Raw genomic sequence first — 16854 nt, 5'->3', positions numbered from 1 at the left:
GCTTGGGAATGGCTCATCAGTTAAGAGCACTTGTTCTTGCAGAAGCCAGGTTCGAGTCCCTGCTACCAATGTATACCATGTACAACTCCAGAGTTAGGGGATCCAAGACTCTCTTTTGATTTCATGGGCACTAGGCACACACATGGAACATAGACATACATGTCACATGGCACACAAACGGATATGCTAGCAAAACACTGATACATATATGGTAAAATAAAGGAAAAAAGCTTTATAAAACAAGTTTGATTTTACTTTTACATTATAGAAACATAAAAGTAATCCAAACGAAATCCCACCTGAAAATATGACACAACACTTCATGTGACAGTTGGTTCATGTAGTCCTTCTCTTCTTCCGCTGCCATTTCCTCGGGGACCTCACTGTCCATCACACACACTTTAGCACTTTTCTTTCGTGGTCCCATGGCTGTGCTTCCTTTAGTGTCAAAGATCAAATCTCTCCTATGATTTTAGTTCAAAATACCTGAAAGGCAAACAGAGTAGAATAGCTTAAAGCACAGCAAACTCAAACACAAAGTATCGCTATTACAAGTGGGTTAGAATATTCATTCGGGGTCACTAATGGGCAAAGGTTAAAAATACTGATGCTATTACAATAGTACATCATATGCAAATTTAAAAAGGTATTAATTTCCTCTAGAGACAGAACAGCTTTTCCTGAAGAACAGTTTGGAGTGAACAGAACCCAAGAATAAAGTCCCATTTCTCGTTTGCATTCTTGGGCTTGCCACTCAACTGCTTCATTCAGTTTCTCCAGGCATCAATTTCTTCAGTGTGGAAAGCAAGATAACTAAACTAGGCAACAAGACTGCTTCTGGCTAGGAGCTCATGATTTGCAACATGCACTCAAAATCAATATGTAAAGGCATGTCTGAACTCAGAGGACTGACCCTTTCAGCTATCAAGTTCAGTTGCACCCTCACCTGTGTGCCATTAATACCAGGGGAACCCAGCATTTTGTGTAAGTTAGCCTAACACAGCAGACTCTAGGACCCGAATTTTTAATCTGCCACAAATGACTACTTCCAGGAGAGGAATCAACCTTTTAAATTCTTCATTCTACTACCTATAAAGTGAGGGGATTAGACCTTATCTTCTGTGAAGGGAATAAAACCAAATTGTAGACACTCTCCTTAAAAAAACATACAGAACTTGCAATTTTGAAGGGCAAACTCACTTTTATATAGCATATATGCTTTGCTTTTCAAATGAAGCCTTAGTAAGGGAAGAAGATGGGAGAAGGAAAATGAGGCTAGAAACAATGTATTCTGTTCTATTTATTGGTGCGTGAGTATACCGCCCAGACTGTCAGAATGTCTGGAAATATTTTAATGATCGAGGTCCAGATATAGACTGGTTCTGAAATGTGGACCTCTTCAGCATTAATGGCACATTGTAGACTGAGTGGTCAAGGGAAATCAGATTTATTCAGGTAATTCTTAAGTCACACATGCCTTCACATACTTCAAAAGCCTGTAGTAAGCCTAGCATCATGAAGAAAAGACCTTGGAAGTCAGTGAGGAGGTAAGGAACCATGCAAACTAACTTAGAACTTCAAGCTGAGATAAGTGGTAAAAGAAAACACACAGTTTCAAACAGCACATAGCACACCAGCCTCATTCACTGCTGGCTTTTTTGAAGGAAAGGCTCATTGAAATGATAGCTGAAGGAAGATCAGCAAATAGGGCAAAAAGGGAGAGAGGAATCAAAAAGAGAAAAGAAAAAAGACAAGACAAGAAAAGAAAAGAAAAAAGAAAAGAAAAGACATTCTAGGAGGTCCCAGTAGCTGTGGGTGGCTCCCTGGGAGCTGGACCTTGCTGAGCAGACAGAAACGCTGAAAAGTCAGGTGGGCTGGGATCTGACTGGAAACTGCAGCTCCCTGGATGATCTGATCGCTGTATAGAGCTGAACAGGGAGGCAGGGCTGTACAGCTGGACCAAGGACACGGATTTAGCTAATCTCAACAGGCAAGCTGTCTCTGTAGGGGAGCAGACTTTAGACTGTGGACATTCAGGAGGGAGAGCTATGGTGGCCATTTTCTGCATAGATTATCACCATCCACACAGAGGAGGAAGGGTTTGCCATCTCCTCTCTGGGTTTGAGGCTAGGGTCCTCAAGAAACCACACCCATGTTAACAACACACATTCACTGAGGTCCTCACACACTCGGCTCCCCAATGAAACACCAGTCTGTCAAGGGGAGCATGTATTATACTTGTAGTTTGGGCCTCCTGTAATAAAAGGACACAGCTACCGAAATATGCATAGTTCCCAGGGATCCTCTGCTTCGGCAATCAACAGGAGCAAACATCGTCTAAATACATCCTTATATCCTTGTGCTTGTCTGTGTTCTCCTCTTCCCTCACTGAAAAGTCCAAGTGGTATCAGCAAGCTCTCCAGTGCCTGGGTTGCAGTGTTCCACATGTAATCCTATGCAAACTTCATACATGGTTACTTCGACTAGTCCCAACCCAGGAAACCACGGGATGAGAACCATGTATATGTTCTCATCCAAAGGCACGTAAGAGCATGGGCCTAAAACAGTTCTCAACCTATTGGTCGTGATCCTGTTGGGGGTCACATAGCAGATGTCCTGCATTTCAGACATTATGATTCATAACAGTGGCAAAATTACAGTTATGAAACTGTGTCAAAAATAAATATACAACCCAGTTTTTGACTATATCACACCAGTATTTTCCTGTTTATTACCCCTCTTCTCTAACTGAAATTCCTTCTATTATAGAATCTCCTGAACGTGCTTCCCAGGCTTGGGCTCCAAAGTGATCCTCTTCTCTGGGACTACTTGTCTCTAAGTTCTCTTTGTGCCCACTCTTTCGTCTCCGCTGCCAGTTCCCCCGCAAACCCACTTCTCACTGCCCAACTGTACCCATAGCTACAAATCAAACCCAGCACACGACACACACTGCCCTCTACTGTAGTTCACTGAACTCCTACACTATAAACTCTGACTGTCCTAAACACACGCAGGCCTCTCACTCGCCAATGAGCTATCACCCATTTTCCCACCAAACTATTATTACATCGTTTCCACTGGCTACTGGGATACTATCAATCCCCATCTAGGCTACTGCGGTTGGTGGCTTTCTATGTAGTACCCAGCAGGGTGCCCTCAAGGCTGATAGTGTAACCATAGGTAACCATAGCTCAGGCTTCAGCACATAATTCACTAAATAAGTGCTTATCACACTACATTTTACACTGAAGCTACAGCAATCTTTTCAACACATTCTTCTTACTAAGCTTTTAAAAAAAATCCACCCTGTGCTTACTTACTAGAACACACCTGTCAGATAAAGAGGCTTATAAGCCTTTGGTGAAGGCCGGACCTGAAACGACACTGGGTAAGAGGCAGAACTTAACTTCAGGACGTTTATAGCCCAGGGGAAGCCCTCTCCAATACAAGCAGCTATCTCAGGGAACATTCAGGAGGGATATCTTTGTCACTCAAGGGCTCCTTTATTTTTTCCTTAGCCTTGGGGCATGTTGACAAAAGACAAGAGAATTGTTCAACACAGGTGGGCACCAGCTCATTTACATTAAAAACAAACAAGCTAAGCTATGTGGATTGTTATCTCAAACACTGAGGAACAGGGGCCCAGGGCTCCAGGATGTGAGGAAAACACCTAGTGATTCAGGACAAAGTCCCAGGTGGATAGTGTCTCTGGGAAGGAGAAGATGATGTTTTTCCTTCCTGGCAAGAGGGATTAAAAAGCAAGTCAGGAGGAAGGAAACCACCACAGCTAGCCTTTCTTTTCCCTTCTTCCCAGCTTCTACATCGACACACCACCCACCATCTAACACTCTGCTTCCCTGGAGAAATGCAAAGGTTTGAGGGAATAGAAGGTTAACAGAGAGGGTGAAGGCAATACTAGTTCTCAGCAGCAGGCGAAGGATGTGTCATGAGGGTGATGGACGGATGACCATAAACAGCCCATAAATGGAAATATATGAACACGGCATTTTAACATGTCAAGCATTATTTCTAAAGTTAACTATTTTTGGAGGCTCTAAACTCCAAGAAATGTTAGTCTGATAGAAATGATAATCAATCCCTTAATAATAGTAAATGCTAAAGGGGCCCTCAGAGACTGCCTATTGGGAAATCAGGAAGTCACTTGCCTTGGGTCAAATGTTAGACTCAGAAGACCCAGACTTCCCCACCTACATAACATTCTCTCTGATTGCCAGTCCTCAGCCACCACAGCTGTCTCTCCACATTCCAGAGCCACAGCACAAGGCCTGGAGATTGGCTTCAGGATGCTCCTATTACAATTCGGACCATACCCTCCTCCACAAAACTGGGCTTACACACAGCAGCCGCACCACCTGGGTAGTCCATTATCATTCCACAGGAGCCTGTTTACCAGAGCTTGAGCAAAGGACGCTTCAATTTGGTCCTGGCATCCCAGGCACAGTCTTGAGCCTGAGTTCTTTGCCAAGGCCCTTTAAACCAGGTCTTTCTAAACTATGCCTCTCTAAGGCTTCTTCTTCAGCTGTGTCCTCAGCGGGAAGGCCACTATAATAACTGACATCACTTGGGTTGCTCCTCAAATTGTGCCTGTCTTAAGCTTTAGTGCTCTGTCATTCCCTTCCTTGAAATTAAGCTTTTTAACTTGTGTACTCTATCATAGATGTATTTACTTAACACTGCAGTGCCTAAGTCTGAAATCACCTGTGACTATAAATAAATACCCTACCTCCTGGACTCCTTAAGCCCCTTTCAGTTGTCAATCTTCCTCTACCTGATCTACTTTGTCAGTATTTTCTATCACTGACTAGTAATTAGAAAGGAGTAATTACTCCTCTCCTCAACTCACACATGGCCCTCTGGAACACACCAAGAAGAGCTAAACTAACAGAAACGAGCTGAAATGGCAGGGTTCTGTTAAGATTTCTTTTTCCAAAAAGTTGGAATCAAGGTCTTGATCTGTATCTGATCAACGGCAATTCTCTTGAAAAGACCCCGTTCTCTTGGTTACTGCTATCTCGGCATTCCTCCATCTCCTCAGTCATTCAGTTACTGTTTGGTGAGTACGAGGTGGCAGCAAAGCCTTTCCACATGGCTTATACTCTTTGATTCCATAGGTTCCTTCCTCAATCATCCCAACTTACCAAGATCAAATGGCATCTCATTACCCTAAACAACAAACATTAACATAGAACAAAGATCTTCAACAATTATCCCAATGGTCCTACACTGCCAAGGTCATTCCTGCCTAAGAGGTAACTAATGCCTCTTTTATCTTTTGTTGGCTTCAGTTTGCTGTGTCAATTGAACCCTTGCATATCATGCAATTAATATTCACAGAATACTTTACATATCCACTGTCTATGGTGTATCCTCTAGCTCTCAAAGTGTCATCCATCCACCACACTGCTTTGATTTAAAACAGGAGGAGGAACCTATAGTGATGAAAGGGCACGAAATCTAGAATCTAGTTCAACCCTTTATTTTACAAATAATGAAAATGAGCAGCAGAAGGGTTTGCTATCTGTCCCTGAGGCAGAATGCGCAGATTCTGAAATAAGGACCTAGGCCTTTAATTCCAGTTCAAGATCAGTTTTTAACACCACCTAACTTTGGAGAAACCTTAGTTTCCCCTTTCTCTTCTGTTATGTCCTTTTGAATAAAAATAAAGTGTGTACCTCAGGCACACAACCATTTAAACACACACACACACACAGTGTTGTCTGAATTCATTCTCTAGAGAGAAATAAATCTCCCTTATGAGGCCCCAATGACAAACTAAAGTACAATTCCACCAAAGTTTACCCTGGGGAACTAATGTGTTTATTGGGTTTACTTACACAGCATGGCTGAGGAGCTACAAACGAAAGCCTGCTGTACTGGAAAGCAGCCAGATTGTCAAGTCTCCACCTGGTATGGATGATGGCTTCCCTATAGCTGAACCCATGGAATTCTTTTCTCCTCTTCAGTCAACCTTCCCAGACTACGTATATAGTACCTCCCTACCAAGAGGCCATGGACAATCAGGGCAGAATTGCACACAAATGGCCAGAGGTATGGGAGAGAGAGTCCTGACTCTCAGGTGAGAAACTAATGATGCCCCCTCCCCCACCAATACCTTTTATAAAGGAATGTCAACACACAGCAGGGTCTTTTGTAAGAAGTCACAAATGCTTTGACAAAGACTGATGGCTATTAAGCTTGAAGTATAACACTCTACAACACACATACACACATCCCAACATCCTTCTCCCAAATACAGTACAATTGCGAGAGAGATGACAACAGAGATGGAGATCTTTCCGGTCATCTAAAAACGGTAATTCTCAAACGAAAGTTAAAGGTGGGGTAGGAGGTGAGAAAGGAGATTAAGCCAGTGTCTACTCCAATACTTTTCTCGAAAAGAAGAGACATTTCAGTTTCAAAACAATGAGAGGGAATCTGCTCGAAAAATGACAGTAACAGTGGGACAAAAACCAGGGTCTACGTTTTTGTTTTTGTTTTTTGTTTTTTGTTTTCTTTTCACACGATGAAGTAACCGCATCATACAAGGGCTACTTCCTCAGCGGACTGAGGGCAGGCGTTCCTCAATTTACTGGCCTAAACGACTCAACATTAAAAATCGTTGCATTGCTGACGCCTAGAGTGTGTATTGGGGGAGGGACCCAAAGTCTAGCCAAACCTCCCATTTAGCTGATGAAACCGAGATCTAGAGAAGGCTCTGAATGGCGGAATAGAAAGCTAGATGCCTTAGGAGCAAGGCCTGCAAGGCCAGAAATACATTTCAGACACTCCTCTCTCGGTCGCTCTAGGCCAAAGAGTTCCTGAACCCGAGATCGAGGATCTGGGCGGTGGGAGCCCCGGACCCCTCCATCTGCCCACAACCGCGCACCTCCACCTTCGCGACAGCCTCCCAGGCCGCGGCTCACTTACGCCGGCCCTCCGTCTGTTTTTGTGGTTGAGAGGGACGGAGAATCGCGACAGACTCTTCCTGCGGCCCCCACCTCCGCAGCGCTTCCGCTTCCGCCGCCTCTAGAGTCTTCTGAAGAAGTGTCATTGGGGGGGATGGGCCGGGGCGGGCCTCACTGCGTCCATGATAGGTGTGGCCCCGTCCCGGCGAAGCAGCCATGTTAAGCGTGGCATTTCTTAAAAACCTATCAGCCGGCCCCACTTCCGGTGACGTAGACGTCCCCTACCGGAAATACCGGGAATCTCTCTACTAGAGCTAGTTCCTTGCGGCTCTTCCGCAGTGCAGGTATTCTGCGATCCTGTATATACACTGGCTCCCCTCTTTTTCATTTGCGAAATGAATAGGTGCAATAAAAATATTTTCCAGCTAAAAATAGGACCCTTCATTTCGAGGTGTGGGTAAGTGGAGGGACATAAAGACTATTAAATCATTATGTGAGTGTTATCTTTGCATGTTTGTGGTTTGTAGTCTCTTGAACATCACGGTTGGTTTTCACATTAATGTTCCATTAATAAATGTGACACTGGGTCATTGACTTATAAGCAGAGATCTGCTTGATAGATTTTTTTCTCTGCCTTCAGTGAGGATTAGCTGTGACAGTGTCACAAAACTGGACTGAAATCTAGATTTTTTTTTTTTAACCTACAGATCTCTTGTTAATGCACTTACTGACCTGTACCTAACACGGATGGTATCTAGCTCTCTGTAGGGCGCCCCGGGGGGCAGAGATCATGTATATAGAACATTTAAGACTCAATTTGACAAGCTACAAGGCGGAGTGAGGTAACTGCTGATACTAAACAAAATAAGGCGGACTTATGGGAGCGCCGTGCACAATGTTCTAATTATTCTTAATTTTTACTTACTAGTTCTTTCCTTACTAAGGATTAGCATTAGCATCCTGGGCTGTAGCTCAGGGTTCCAGGTATCAACCATGTATCCCAATTTGGAGCTCTGGTGGTGGTGGTGGGGGGGGGGAACCCTTTACATGTAATTGAAGAATTGTGTGTACTCGTGTTACTTATTTCTGTCAATTTTTTTGGACCTAAGTAAATAAAAGTAAGCCTTCCCCCTTCCCCCCACCTCCTTTTCCCAGGTTGTTCTGAAGAATAAATAGGGATGAAATGGTAAAGTATATAGATAGGGCCTGGCATAATATGATAACAGTAGTTTATTTCAGCACAATTGAGTTAATTCTTTAATTCAATTGGGTATATTCTTTAATTTGGTGACCTTTTTGTGCTTTCAGAAACATAGGTATCACTTCATAGGAAATAAATAATAGTTTATTCTGGAGCTAAGTATGAGTTATCATAGCCTGGGAACACATACTGAGGACAGTCCCTGAACTACATGCCAATGTATAATGATTTCATAAAGTTTTTTTTAATAACAGAAATAAAATCAAAGCTTCTAGAATACACTGGCAGAAACATCAGGTAGGTGAGCTATAATAAAGCTGTTATGAGCCTCAGATGTTATCTCATGACATTTTTACCCTCCGGTTGGTAGGAGACAATGCTCTGTTTGTACATTCCAAAGTGATTTGATGCAAGAGCTATCACCTCATGTAGAGTGGCTAGTTCTAATGCTAGGAAAGACGAGCCTTTAATATCTCTCATTTGCGGACACTGTCTTCATCTATTTTATTCTGTTGGTATTATACCTGATTTAGTTTGTAAAATCAAATGAAAGCCACATCATTGTAGAAGAAAATAGGGGACAATGCGGTATTTTTTTTTTAAAAAAAATCTTTATTTTAATGGGTGTATTTTTATGTAACAACTGTTGATAACACCAATAGAAATGACATCAGCCCATTAAAAGTCGAACAATATTTTGAACCAAATATTGTTTTTTATTTAATAGTCAGATAAACAGAAGTAAAGAAGCACAACGTGGCATGCAAGCCTTGCTTATTAGGGTAGATCAGCCAAGCAGCAGACAGGGAAACACACACTATGCTTGAAGATAGATCTCAGCATTGACCCCAGGAATGTTAAGACATAACTTCATCTATTCATCCTTAGCAGCCTGAGGAGTTCCCCTAAGCAGTAGAGAACTCTTGATGCGGGCCAAAGCAATAAAAACCAAAAAGGTATCTGCCGAACAAGTTCTTTAAATAACCAGCTCAGAATGAACAAATGGTTAGTAAGACCAAACCAAGAGAGAGTAGAGAAAGCACCCCAGCGAGCACTCACCACAGTCCGCCCAAAGAAAGGATACCAACTGCTGTGGATGCAGTGGATCCATGCAGGTATCCTGCTTGCAACAGGTGACCTCTCCTGTGAAATGTGTCCTTCCTGGAGCTCCACACTGGGAGTTGTAATTATCAACATTCCACACCTCAAAGACAATAAAGAGAAAGAATTTGTCTGGAGCCAGATATAAGAGGTAATGGCTAGTCTGGAGAACACAGATTTTAGTTTTCCCAAATTCTGTGTTCTGTCTGGTGGACATTTCAAGAACTTTTCACAGTAACAGAAAAAAAAAAAGTCATAAATCAAGGTACTTTTCAAATACGTTGGTGGGTCCATCAGGTTGGGCAGTGAAAACAAGATTCTGCTACAGGTTTTGGATGCTATCTGGTGACACTTTTGACCCTTTGATTGGTGGGAAACTAGGGTTTTGTTAATATATTCCAAAGGGTTGCTAAAATGTTCTGTCTGGTGTACAGAGGAGCAGGAAATAACTATTTCATAGCCTAAAGATGGCCCTAGAGAAGTTGTAACTAGGGTCCAGAACTGTGACATTACAGCTTTGAGGCATCATTGATGTCTTAATCAGTCAATCAACCTTTGCAGATGTAGCTTATTTCCAGGAATTCTTGTTTACAAGAAGGAATTACAAGTAAGCCTCGAGGCTGCTATCTGCTACAGTCGCTTTCGAATTGTACTCTATTACCCTCCTATCAAAACAGATGCCACACTGCTAAGACCAGCTGTTTCTGCTTGCAAACAGTCATCACATGTGGCCTTGATTACTGCTGATATTCCTTCACAGGTGTGGGAGAGGACACTGAACCCTTACCTGGGTATCCAGACAATCCTTCCAGCCATCCTTATACCTTACCCCACGGGTCTCGGGGACATGCTAGAGTATATAGACTGGGGAAAGAGGGGTTTATCTGTGCATCCGTGGAGGGGTGATCATCTCTGCTGGATGCTGACTTTCATTACTTTAGGGCCACTTATGCTTCCGCCCACATCTCCTCACCCACAGTTTGTAAGTAAGCCTAATAAACTCATTGGTCCTCGGGGTGAACTGTGGTGCACTCAGACTTTGATTTGCCATTTCTTGGGCAGGGAGGCAGGATAAGAGAAAGTATGATGAGGTATCTGCTAAATAGCCCTTGCTGAGCTCTGAAACTTGGAACACATGGGGAGACTTAGGCTGTAAAGAAGGAACAATAGAGAGGTACATATGATAGAAAACAACAATCAGGTCTGAAGTGGAAGAAAGAGAAAGGAAAGAAAGAAAAGAAAGGGTCTGCACATGCACACATGCATGCCCCCCAACACACACACACACCCACACACACACACTAAATAAATTAGTAAATGTAAGGGGAAAACACTACAACAAAAGCAACAAGGGGGAAATATTTTGTTTCAGTGTATAGCCCATCATGATGGGGAAGTCAGGAGTCAGGGCAGCTTGTACTTAAAGAAACTGGTTGGTTACATTACACCCATAGTAAGGAAGAGACAAATGCTTTCTTCTGCTCAATTGCCTTTCTCCACTCAGTCTAGGATCTCGGCCAGGGAGTAGTGCCACATCCAGTTGGTAGGTCTCCACATTTCTATTAATGTAATCAAGAGAGTTTGCCAAAGGCTTATCTCCCAGATGATTGTAGGTAGATTCTGTCGCAATCAGAATTAATACTGTGACCAGGGGCATGTAAGCCTCTGGAAGGCTTGAAGGTCAATGAAGGTGTAAATGAAAAAGCAGCCCAAGTGAAAGATGAAATTCATACTTGGACAGATGCTAAGCCACTAAGCACAATCTGAGTACATTTCTCCCCCCCTGGAAAATATACTAGAAGGAGACATAATTTCCCAGTCTAGGGCTCTCTTGGCATCCACTTGTGGTCAGTGACTGTTTTGGCCTAGAGACTGCCAAATTCAGGGGAGCCTGTGTGGACATATCAGATGAGAGCACAGCCACACACCCACTTGGTTAAATCAATGAGAGCTACGCCCAGGTCCACCAGCTAACACTGGGAAGAGGCAGGTAGCCCCATGACATGACAGACAGTGCCTCAAGATAAGAAGCCTGGATGGCACTTGGGGGGGGGGGGGGGGCTTAGATAATGCCTCGTATCCACACTACTGTACCCAACATTGGTCCTTTAAGAAAACAGTTGTCACAAACAACGGGAGTGTTTTGTGCTGTGCCAGGCATCACTAACACTTTTCTCTAGTACCCCTTTAGTCATTTGCTGTGAGATCAGCTGGCATTTGCATGGAATTGTGCATGGCAAGCATTCAGTGACTCCCAGCCTCCACCCTCGCTTGAAATAATGTTTCATTTTATAGATGATGTAATACTAGCCTCTTGAGTGGCTTACAGATTTAGCAAAGCCTTTGGAAGACACAAAAGCACAGCTAAGAGAGTGAGGATGGTAAATCAGATCCAACAGAGTGAAAGGGCCAGACACTGCTATGGAATTCATAGGAACTTTGAGGAAAGGTATACATGGCACTCAATAAGGGGATTGAAAAAAACTCCTAATAGCTCGTGACTGTAGATGTTAACATAATGGTTGGATAGCCTGAATGAATGTATCCTGTGTAAATGGGAAAATCTGCTCCCAGAAGCCATAATGTTATAATGGAAAACTTAATGCCAGAGATGGGGTGTGTTGGGGTCAGCGGGCATCAGTAGCTCCAGAAAGACCACACCAGGCCAAACAGTTCCACATGAGGTTTATTAAGAGGGGAAAGGGCAAAGGTGACCGTGGAAAGAGAAGAGGGGAAGAGAGAGAGAGAGAGAAGGAGGGGTGTGTTTTTCTTATATATACATGGAGGGTGATGTGGTTGCAGATAAAGGTAAGCCCAATGGATTCTGGGAATATGGTGGCTGTTGCCTTGGCAACAGGTATATAGGTCGCACTGTTGCTTATGTGATACCACAGGTTTTGGAGGTTCTGGTACCAACAGGGTATATCCCTAAGAGTTGTTGGCCAGGAAGGTCTCTGAGATCCACCCAAACAATACAGCTATTGCCCTGCTGTTGACAGCCCAGCCCAAGTAGATTCTGAGATCCTATTGCAGAAGATGCTATATACTTTGTGTACTGGCTGTTTTTTGTATGTCAACTTGACGCAATTTAAGAGTCATCAGAGAAAAAAGAGCCTCAGTTGAGGCAATGACTCCGTGAGATCCAGCTGTTAGGCATTTTCTCAATTAGAGATCAATGAGGAGAGAGTACATCTATTTGTGGGTGGTGCCATGCCTGGGCTGGTGGTTCTGGGTTCTATTAGAAAACAGGCAGAGCAAGGCATGGGAAGCTAATCAGTAAGCAGCACCCCTCCATGGCCTCGGCATCAACTCCAGGCTCCAGCCTTGCTTGATTTCCGTTTTGACTTCCTCCAATGATGGATTAAGATCTGGACGTGTCAAACCAATTAAATCTTTTCCTCTCCAACTTGCTTTTTGGTCATGGTGTTTCTTCACAGTAAAACAAACCCTAAGACACTTTGATTGTCTTAGGCAGGGGAAAATAAAACTGGGACTGAGTTGGAAGCTTTCCCTCTGTTGGCTAGTGATGAGTGCAACTGTGCTAGGGCAGAACTGTTAAAAAAAAGTCTTATTCATCTATGAACACTTTACACAATACTACTAATATTCCAGGCAATATTTCCCATTATCATGATAGTGGCAATGTTCTTATAAATGCAAACAACTGCTCTCTGTCTGGATTAAGGCATGTTCCACCGGATGGAGTTTATATTTGGTACAATAAACTCAGTTGAAAGCCAGTGGATGGGGGTTCTATAGTTGTTTCGTTGACATAGCCATTCTGATTGAGTAGGTTGAAGTCCCAGACTTGGGTTTTTAATTTACATTTCTGTATTTACCAGGAACAATAAACATTTTTGGAAATATTTCTTAACCATTCATTTCCTTCTTTTGAAAAACTCTTTTTATGTGCCAGGCTCATTTTTTTAAAATGGGTCATCTGTTTTTGTTGGTTTGTTTGTTTTGACTCTTTGTTACTGAGTTCTTTATATATTCTGGATATTAAAACTCTGTCATATGTGTAATGGGCAAAGATTCTCTCCCTTTCTATGGATTTCTTCTTCCCTCAATTGAACTTCTTTTTCACCTGTGCAGAAGCATTTTATTTTTATGAAATCCCCATTGTCAACTTTTGTCCTCAGTTCTCTTTATCAATTCACAGAAGAATTCATCAGACTTTTTAAAGATCTGCAATCAATATCTTTTTTAAACTATTTTTTAAAATAGAAACAAAGGGATCATTTCCAAACTCCTTCTAAACAAGTATTGCTCTAAAACCAACTAAAACAAGATAACTACATAACAAAGAAAGAAAACTACTGGCTGATATCCTTACATAACGTAGGATATGCGAACATATGCGTAGGATATCCTTACATAACGTAGATGCGAACATCCTCAATAAAATACAAGCCAAACGTACGCAGGCTTCAGAAAGATCATCCACCATGATCAAGTTGTATTTCTGGGATGTGTAAGGATAGTCCAACATACACTAGTCAATAAATTCAATAAATTATATAAATGGACTTCAGACAAAACAATCACATGATCATCCAAGAGATTCAGAAAAAACCTTTGAGAAAAATCCAGTATGCCTCATAATCAAAGTCCTACAGAAAGTAGGGATAAAGGGAACACACCTCAACCGCTGTGCTAGAACCCCACCTGGCTTGAAACTGTGCAGGTTCTGTGCATATGCCATAGCCCCTGTTTGTTGGTTTTCTAAGGAAAGAGAGTAAGAAGGGGAGTGGAGTCAGATGGGTGGGAAAACCATGACCAGAATATATTGTATGATAACACATTTTTGTTTCAGTAAAACAGAGCAAAACAGTCACACCAACCAAACACCCCTAAATTTCACATTGAAACACAAAAGATGCTGAATAAGGAAAACAATCCTGAGCAAAGAGAACAATGTTTGAGGGATTGCCATTCCATGTTTCAAGGTATATTACAGGGGTATAGTAATAAAATCAAGCTTAGTAGTGGCACAGAAAGACATAGAGATCAGCAGAACCAAATAAAAGACCCAAGCATGAGTGCGAATAACTATAGCCATTTGACATTTGACAAAGATGCCAAAATAATTCATTGGTGACAAGACAGCATCTTCACCCAAATATTCTTCAATTGATGGATGTATAATTAAAAAATGTAGCACATTTACACAATGGATTATTGTTCAGCTGTTAAGAAAAGTAAGATCATGATGTTTTCAGGTGAATAGATGACATTAGGAAATACTATGTGGAGTGAGTTACCCAGAACCAGAAAGACAAATGCTACATGCTCTTTCTTATTTATGGATCCTAGGTTCCAGTATTTAAATGAGACTATATAGTTGGAGTAACCGCTGATCCCATGAAAACCGAAAAGGGAGTAAGGTTGGGTTATAGAAGGCACCGTGGAGAGGGAATTAATAGCAAACAGGTCCTATGAAGGAAGGGGAAATCTATTTTTTAAAAGGGGTTGTTTAACTGGGAATGAAGAAGGAGGTCAATACAGAGAGAGTAAGTTAGAATAAATAATACTAAGGGTGCTTGAAAATACCACAGGGAATCATATCCTTTTGTGTTTCACATATATATAAGTGTGTGTGTGTGTGTGTGTGTGTGTGTATGTGTGTGTGATGAAGTTAAACCACTTGGAGTACTCATGCTTCCTCTAAGAGCCATAAATTACAAAACTTCTCAGTACCAGGCATGAGAACCCTCTTTTTGAGTTCTTTTTCAGGGGAGTCCAAGATACCCCACCACCACCACCACGATCCACAAAACAATACATTCAATTGCTGTTGCCCTCAGTTCCTTCCCAGACATTGAAATGAAGTCCCCGTTGATGACGACATTATATACATTGGCTGCAGGACCAGGAGGAATCAAGCTGGAGCTGACCTGAAGACCTTCTCCTTGAGAACTAGCTTTCATAGTACAGATGGTGCTGTGGAAATTGCCGAAAGAGAAAAGCAATCCAGAGTTAGGCCTAGAAATCACACCTAGGAACCCTAACAATAACCGGCACAGTGAGATGTCCCAAAGGTGCAGTAGTGGCCCTTAAAGCCTGGTGGTAACCAATGGGTATCTAAATGGACCTAAGGCTTGATCGACAGAAGGGAATTCGTGCCTGGTACTGTAAACACAACCAACTATGTTTACATGGTTGATGAGATTACAGAACCTAGAGGAAAAACCTTCTATTGCCACTTTCCCCAAAACCATCATAATTTCTAACTTCATTCTAAATATTTGCCCTTCTTCCCATGAATTAGTATAGCTCTCAACCAACATTAAAGAAGCTTCTTTTTGCAGCAGACAGGGACTATCACAAAAATCCACTACTGGTCAAACTTTAAAGAACAACTGACTATGACGTTCTCAGCTGCAGCCCAATACATTTACAACATAACCCCTATACCTAAAGCTCAGGGGAAATCTTGGAACATGGATCCTGCACCCCTGAATGGATTGCCTTGTCTAGCCTCAGTGGGAGAGGATAGTCCTAGTCCTGTAGTAACTAGTAACTGCAGAATGATTTTAAGAGCCAGGGGACCAGGATATCTGCTGCAAGACTGTCTACTGTATATGGCAGGGAAGCCACAGTCAGGAAATCTCAACATATTTAGTTGCTTTAAAAAAGAGCTGAACAGGGGTCAGTCTCTAGGATGTGCCTGAAACCTGGGTTTGGGGAATGTGGGTGACTCTAGCTTAGACTTCTAGAAGTGGGGGATATAGATCCTGAAATGGCAACTTCCTGCAGCCAGGCAGGACTCCCAGTGGAGGAATAAGGTCAGCAACCCACCCATAAAAGCTTCAACCCAAAATGTGTCCTGCCTACAAGAAGTGGAAGAACCAAGATAGAGCAGACACTGAGGGAAAGGCCAACTGATGACTGCCCCAAATTGAGGCTTATCCTACAGGCAAAAACCAGTCCCTGACAATGTTGATGATACTCTGTTATGCTTGCAGCCAGGAACCTAGCATAACTAGGTCCATATGCTAGTCCTCTGAGAGGCTCTGCCCAGCAGCCAATGGAAAGTGATGCAGAGACTCAAACTTAAACATTAGATGGAGCTCTGGGATTCTTACAAGAGAGTTGGGAGAAGGATTGAGGGACCCAAAGAGGACAGGGACGACTCCACAGGAAATCAACAAAGTTAACTAACTTGGATCCTTGGTGCTCCCAGAGACTGAATCACAGTTAAAGAGCAAGCACAGGCTGAGCATAGGCCCCCTGCACATGTGTAGCAGAAGAGTTGTTTGGTCTTCATGAGGGTCCTCCAACAACTGCTCTGGGGGCTGTCCCTGAGCGTGCTGCCTGCCTGCCTGTGGATCCTGCACCCCTAAATGGACTGCCCTGTCTGGTCTCACTGGGAGAGGATGTGCCTGGTCCTGCAGTAACTTGATGGGCACGGGGGTGGGGAGGGGTTGGGGGGATGGAGGGGGATAGTAATGTAATGGGGTGACACCCAGAGGGGGGCTTCCCTTCTCAGAAGAGAAGATGACAGTGGAATGGAAGGACTGGCGTGAGAGGGTACTAGGAAGGGGGCTGTTTTCGGGATGTAAAGTGAATAAATAAATATTTATTTTTAAAAAAGACCTGAACAATGGCAACACCATTTGTCAT

General features: G+C 42.8%; 1 protein-coding gene across 7 annotated transcripts in view; it reads right to left on the bottom strand.

Annotated features, from left to right (window-relative positions):
- Fbxo38 (F-box protein 38) overlaps window positions 1-7049 on the bottom strand; it is a 45160-nt gene extending 38111 nt beyond the window's left edge. For 6 of the 7 annotated variants that reach the window (XM_052155205.1, XM_052155210.1, XM_052155207.1 and 3 more), the window contains exons 1-2: window positions 6908-7044; window positions 300-486 (exon numbers count right to left, since the gene is read on the bottom strand). In XM_052155205.1, coding sequence (XP_052011165.1) covers window positions 300-427 — 128 coding nt within the window. In that variant the 5' untranslated portion in view covers window positions 428-486; window positions 6908-7044. Of the gene's footprint in view, window positions 1-299; window positions 487-6907 lie in introns of all 7 variants that reach the window. The other variant, XM_052155206.1, reaches the window with a different exon arrangement.
- Window positions 7050-16854: the final 9805 nt, after the last annotated feature.

The sequence above is a fragment of the Apodemus sylvaticus genome, chromosome 13 (assembly GCF_947179515.1).
Source record: "Apodemus sylvaticus chromosome 13, mApoSyl1.1, whole genome shotgun sequence".
Taxonomy (NCBI): domain Eukaryota; kingdom Metazoa; phylum Chordata; class Mammalia; order Rodentia; family Muridae; genus Apodemus; species Apodemus sylvaticus.
Note: the sequence above shows the minus strand (reverse complement) of the source record. Positions and strands in the feature narration are given on the sequence as shown.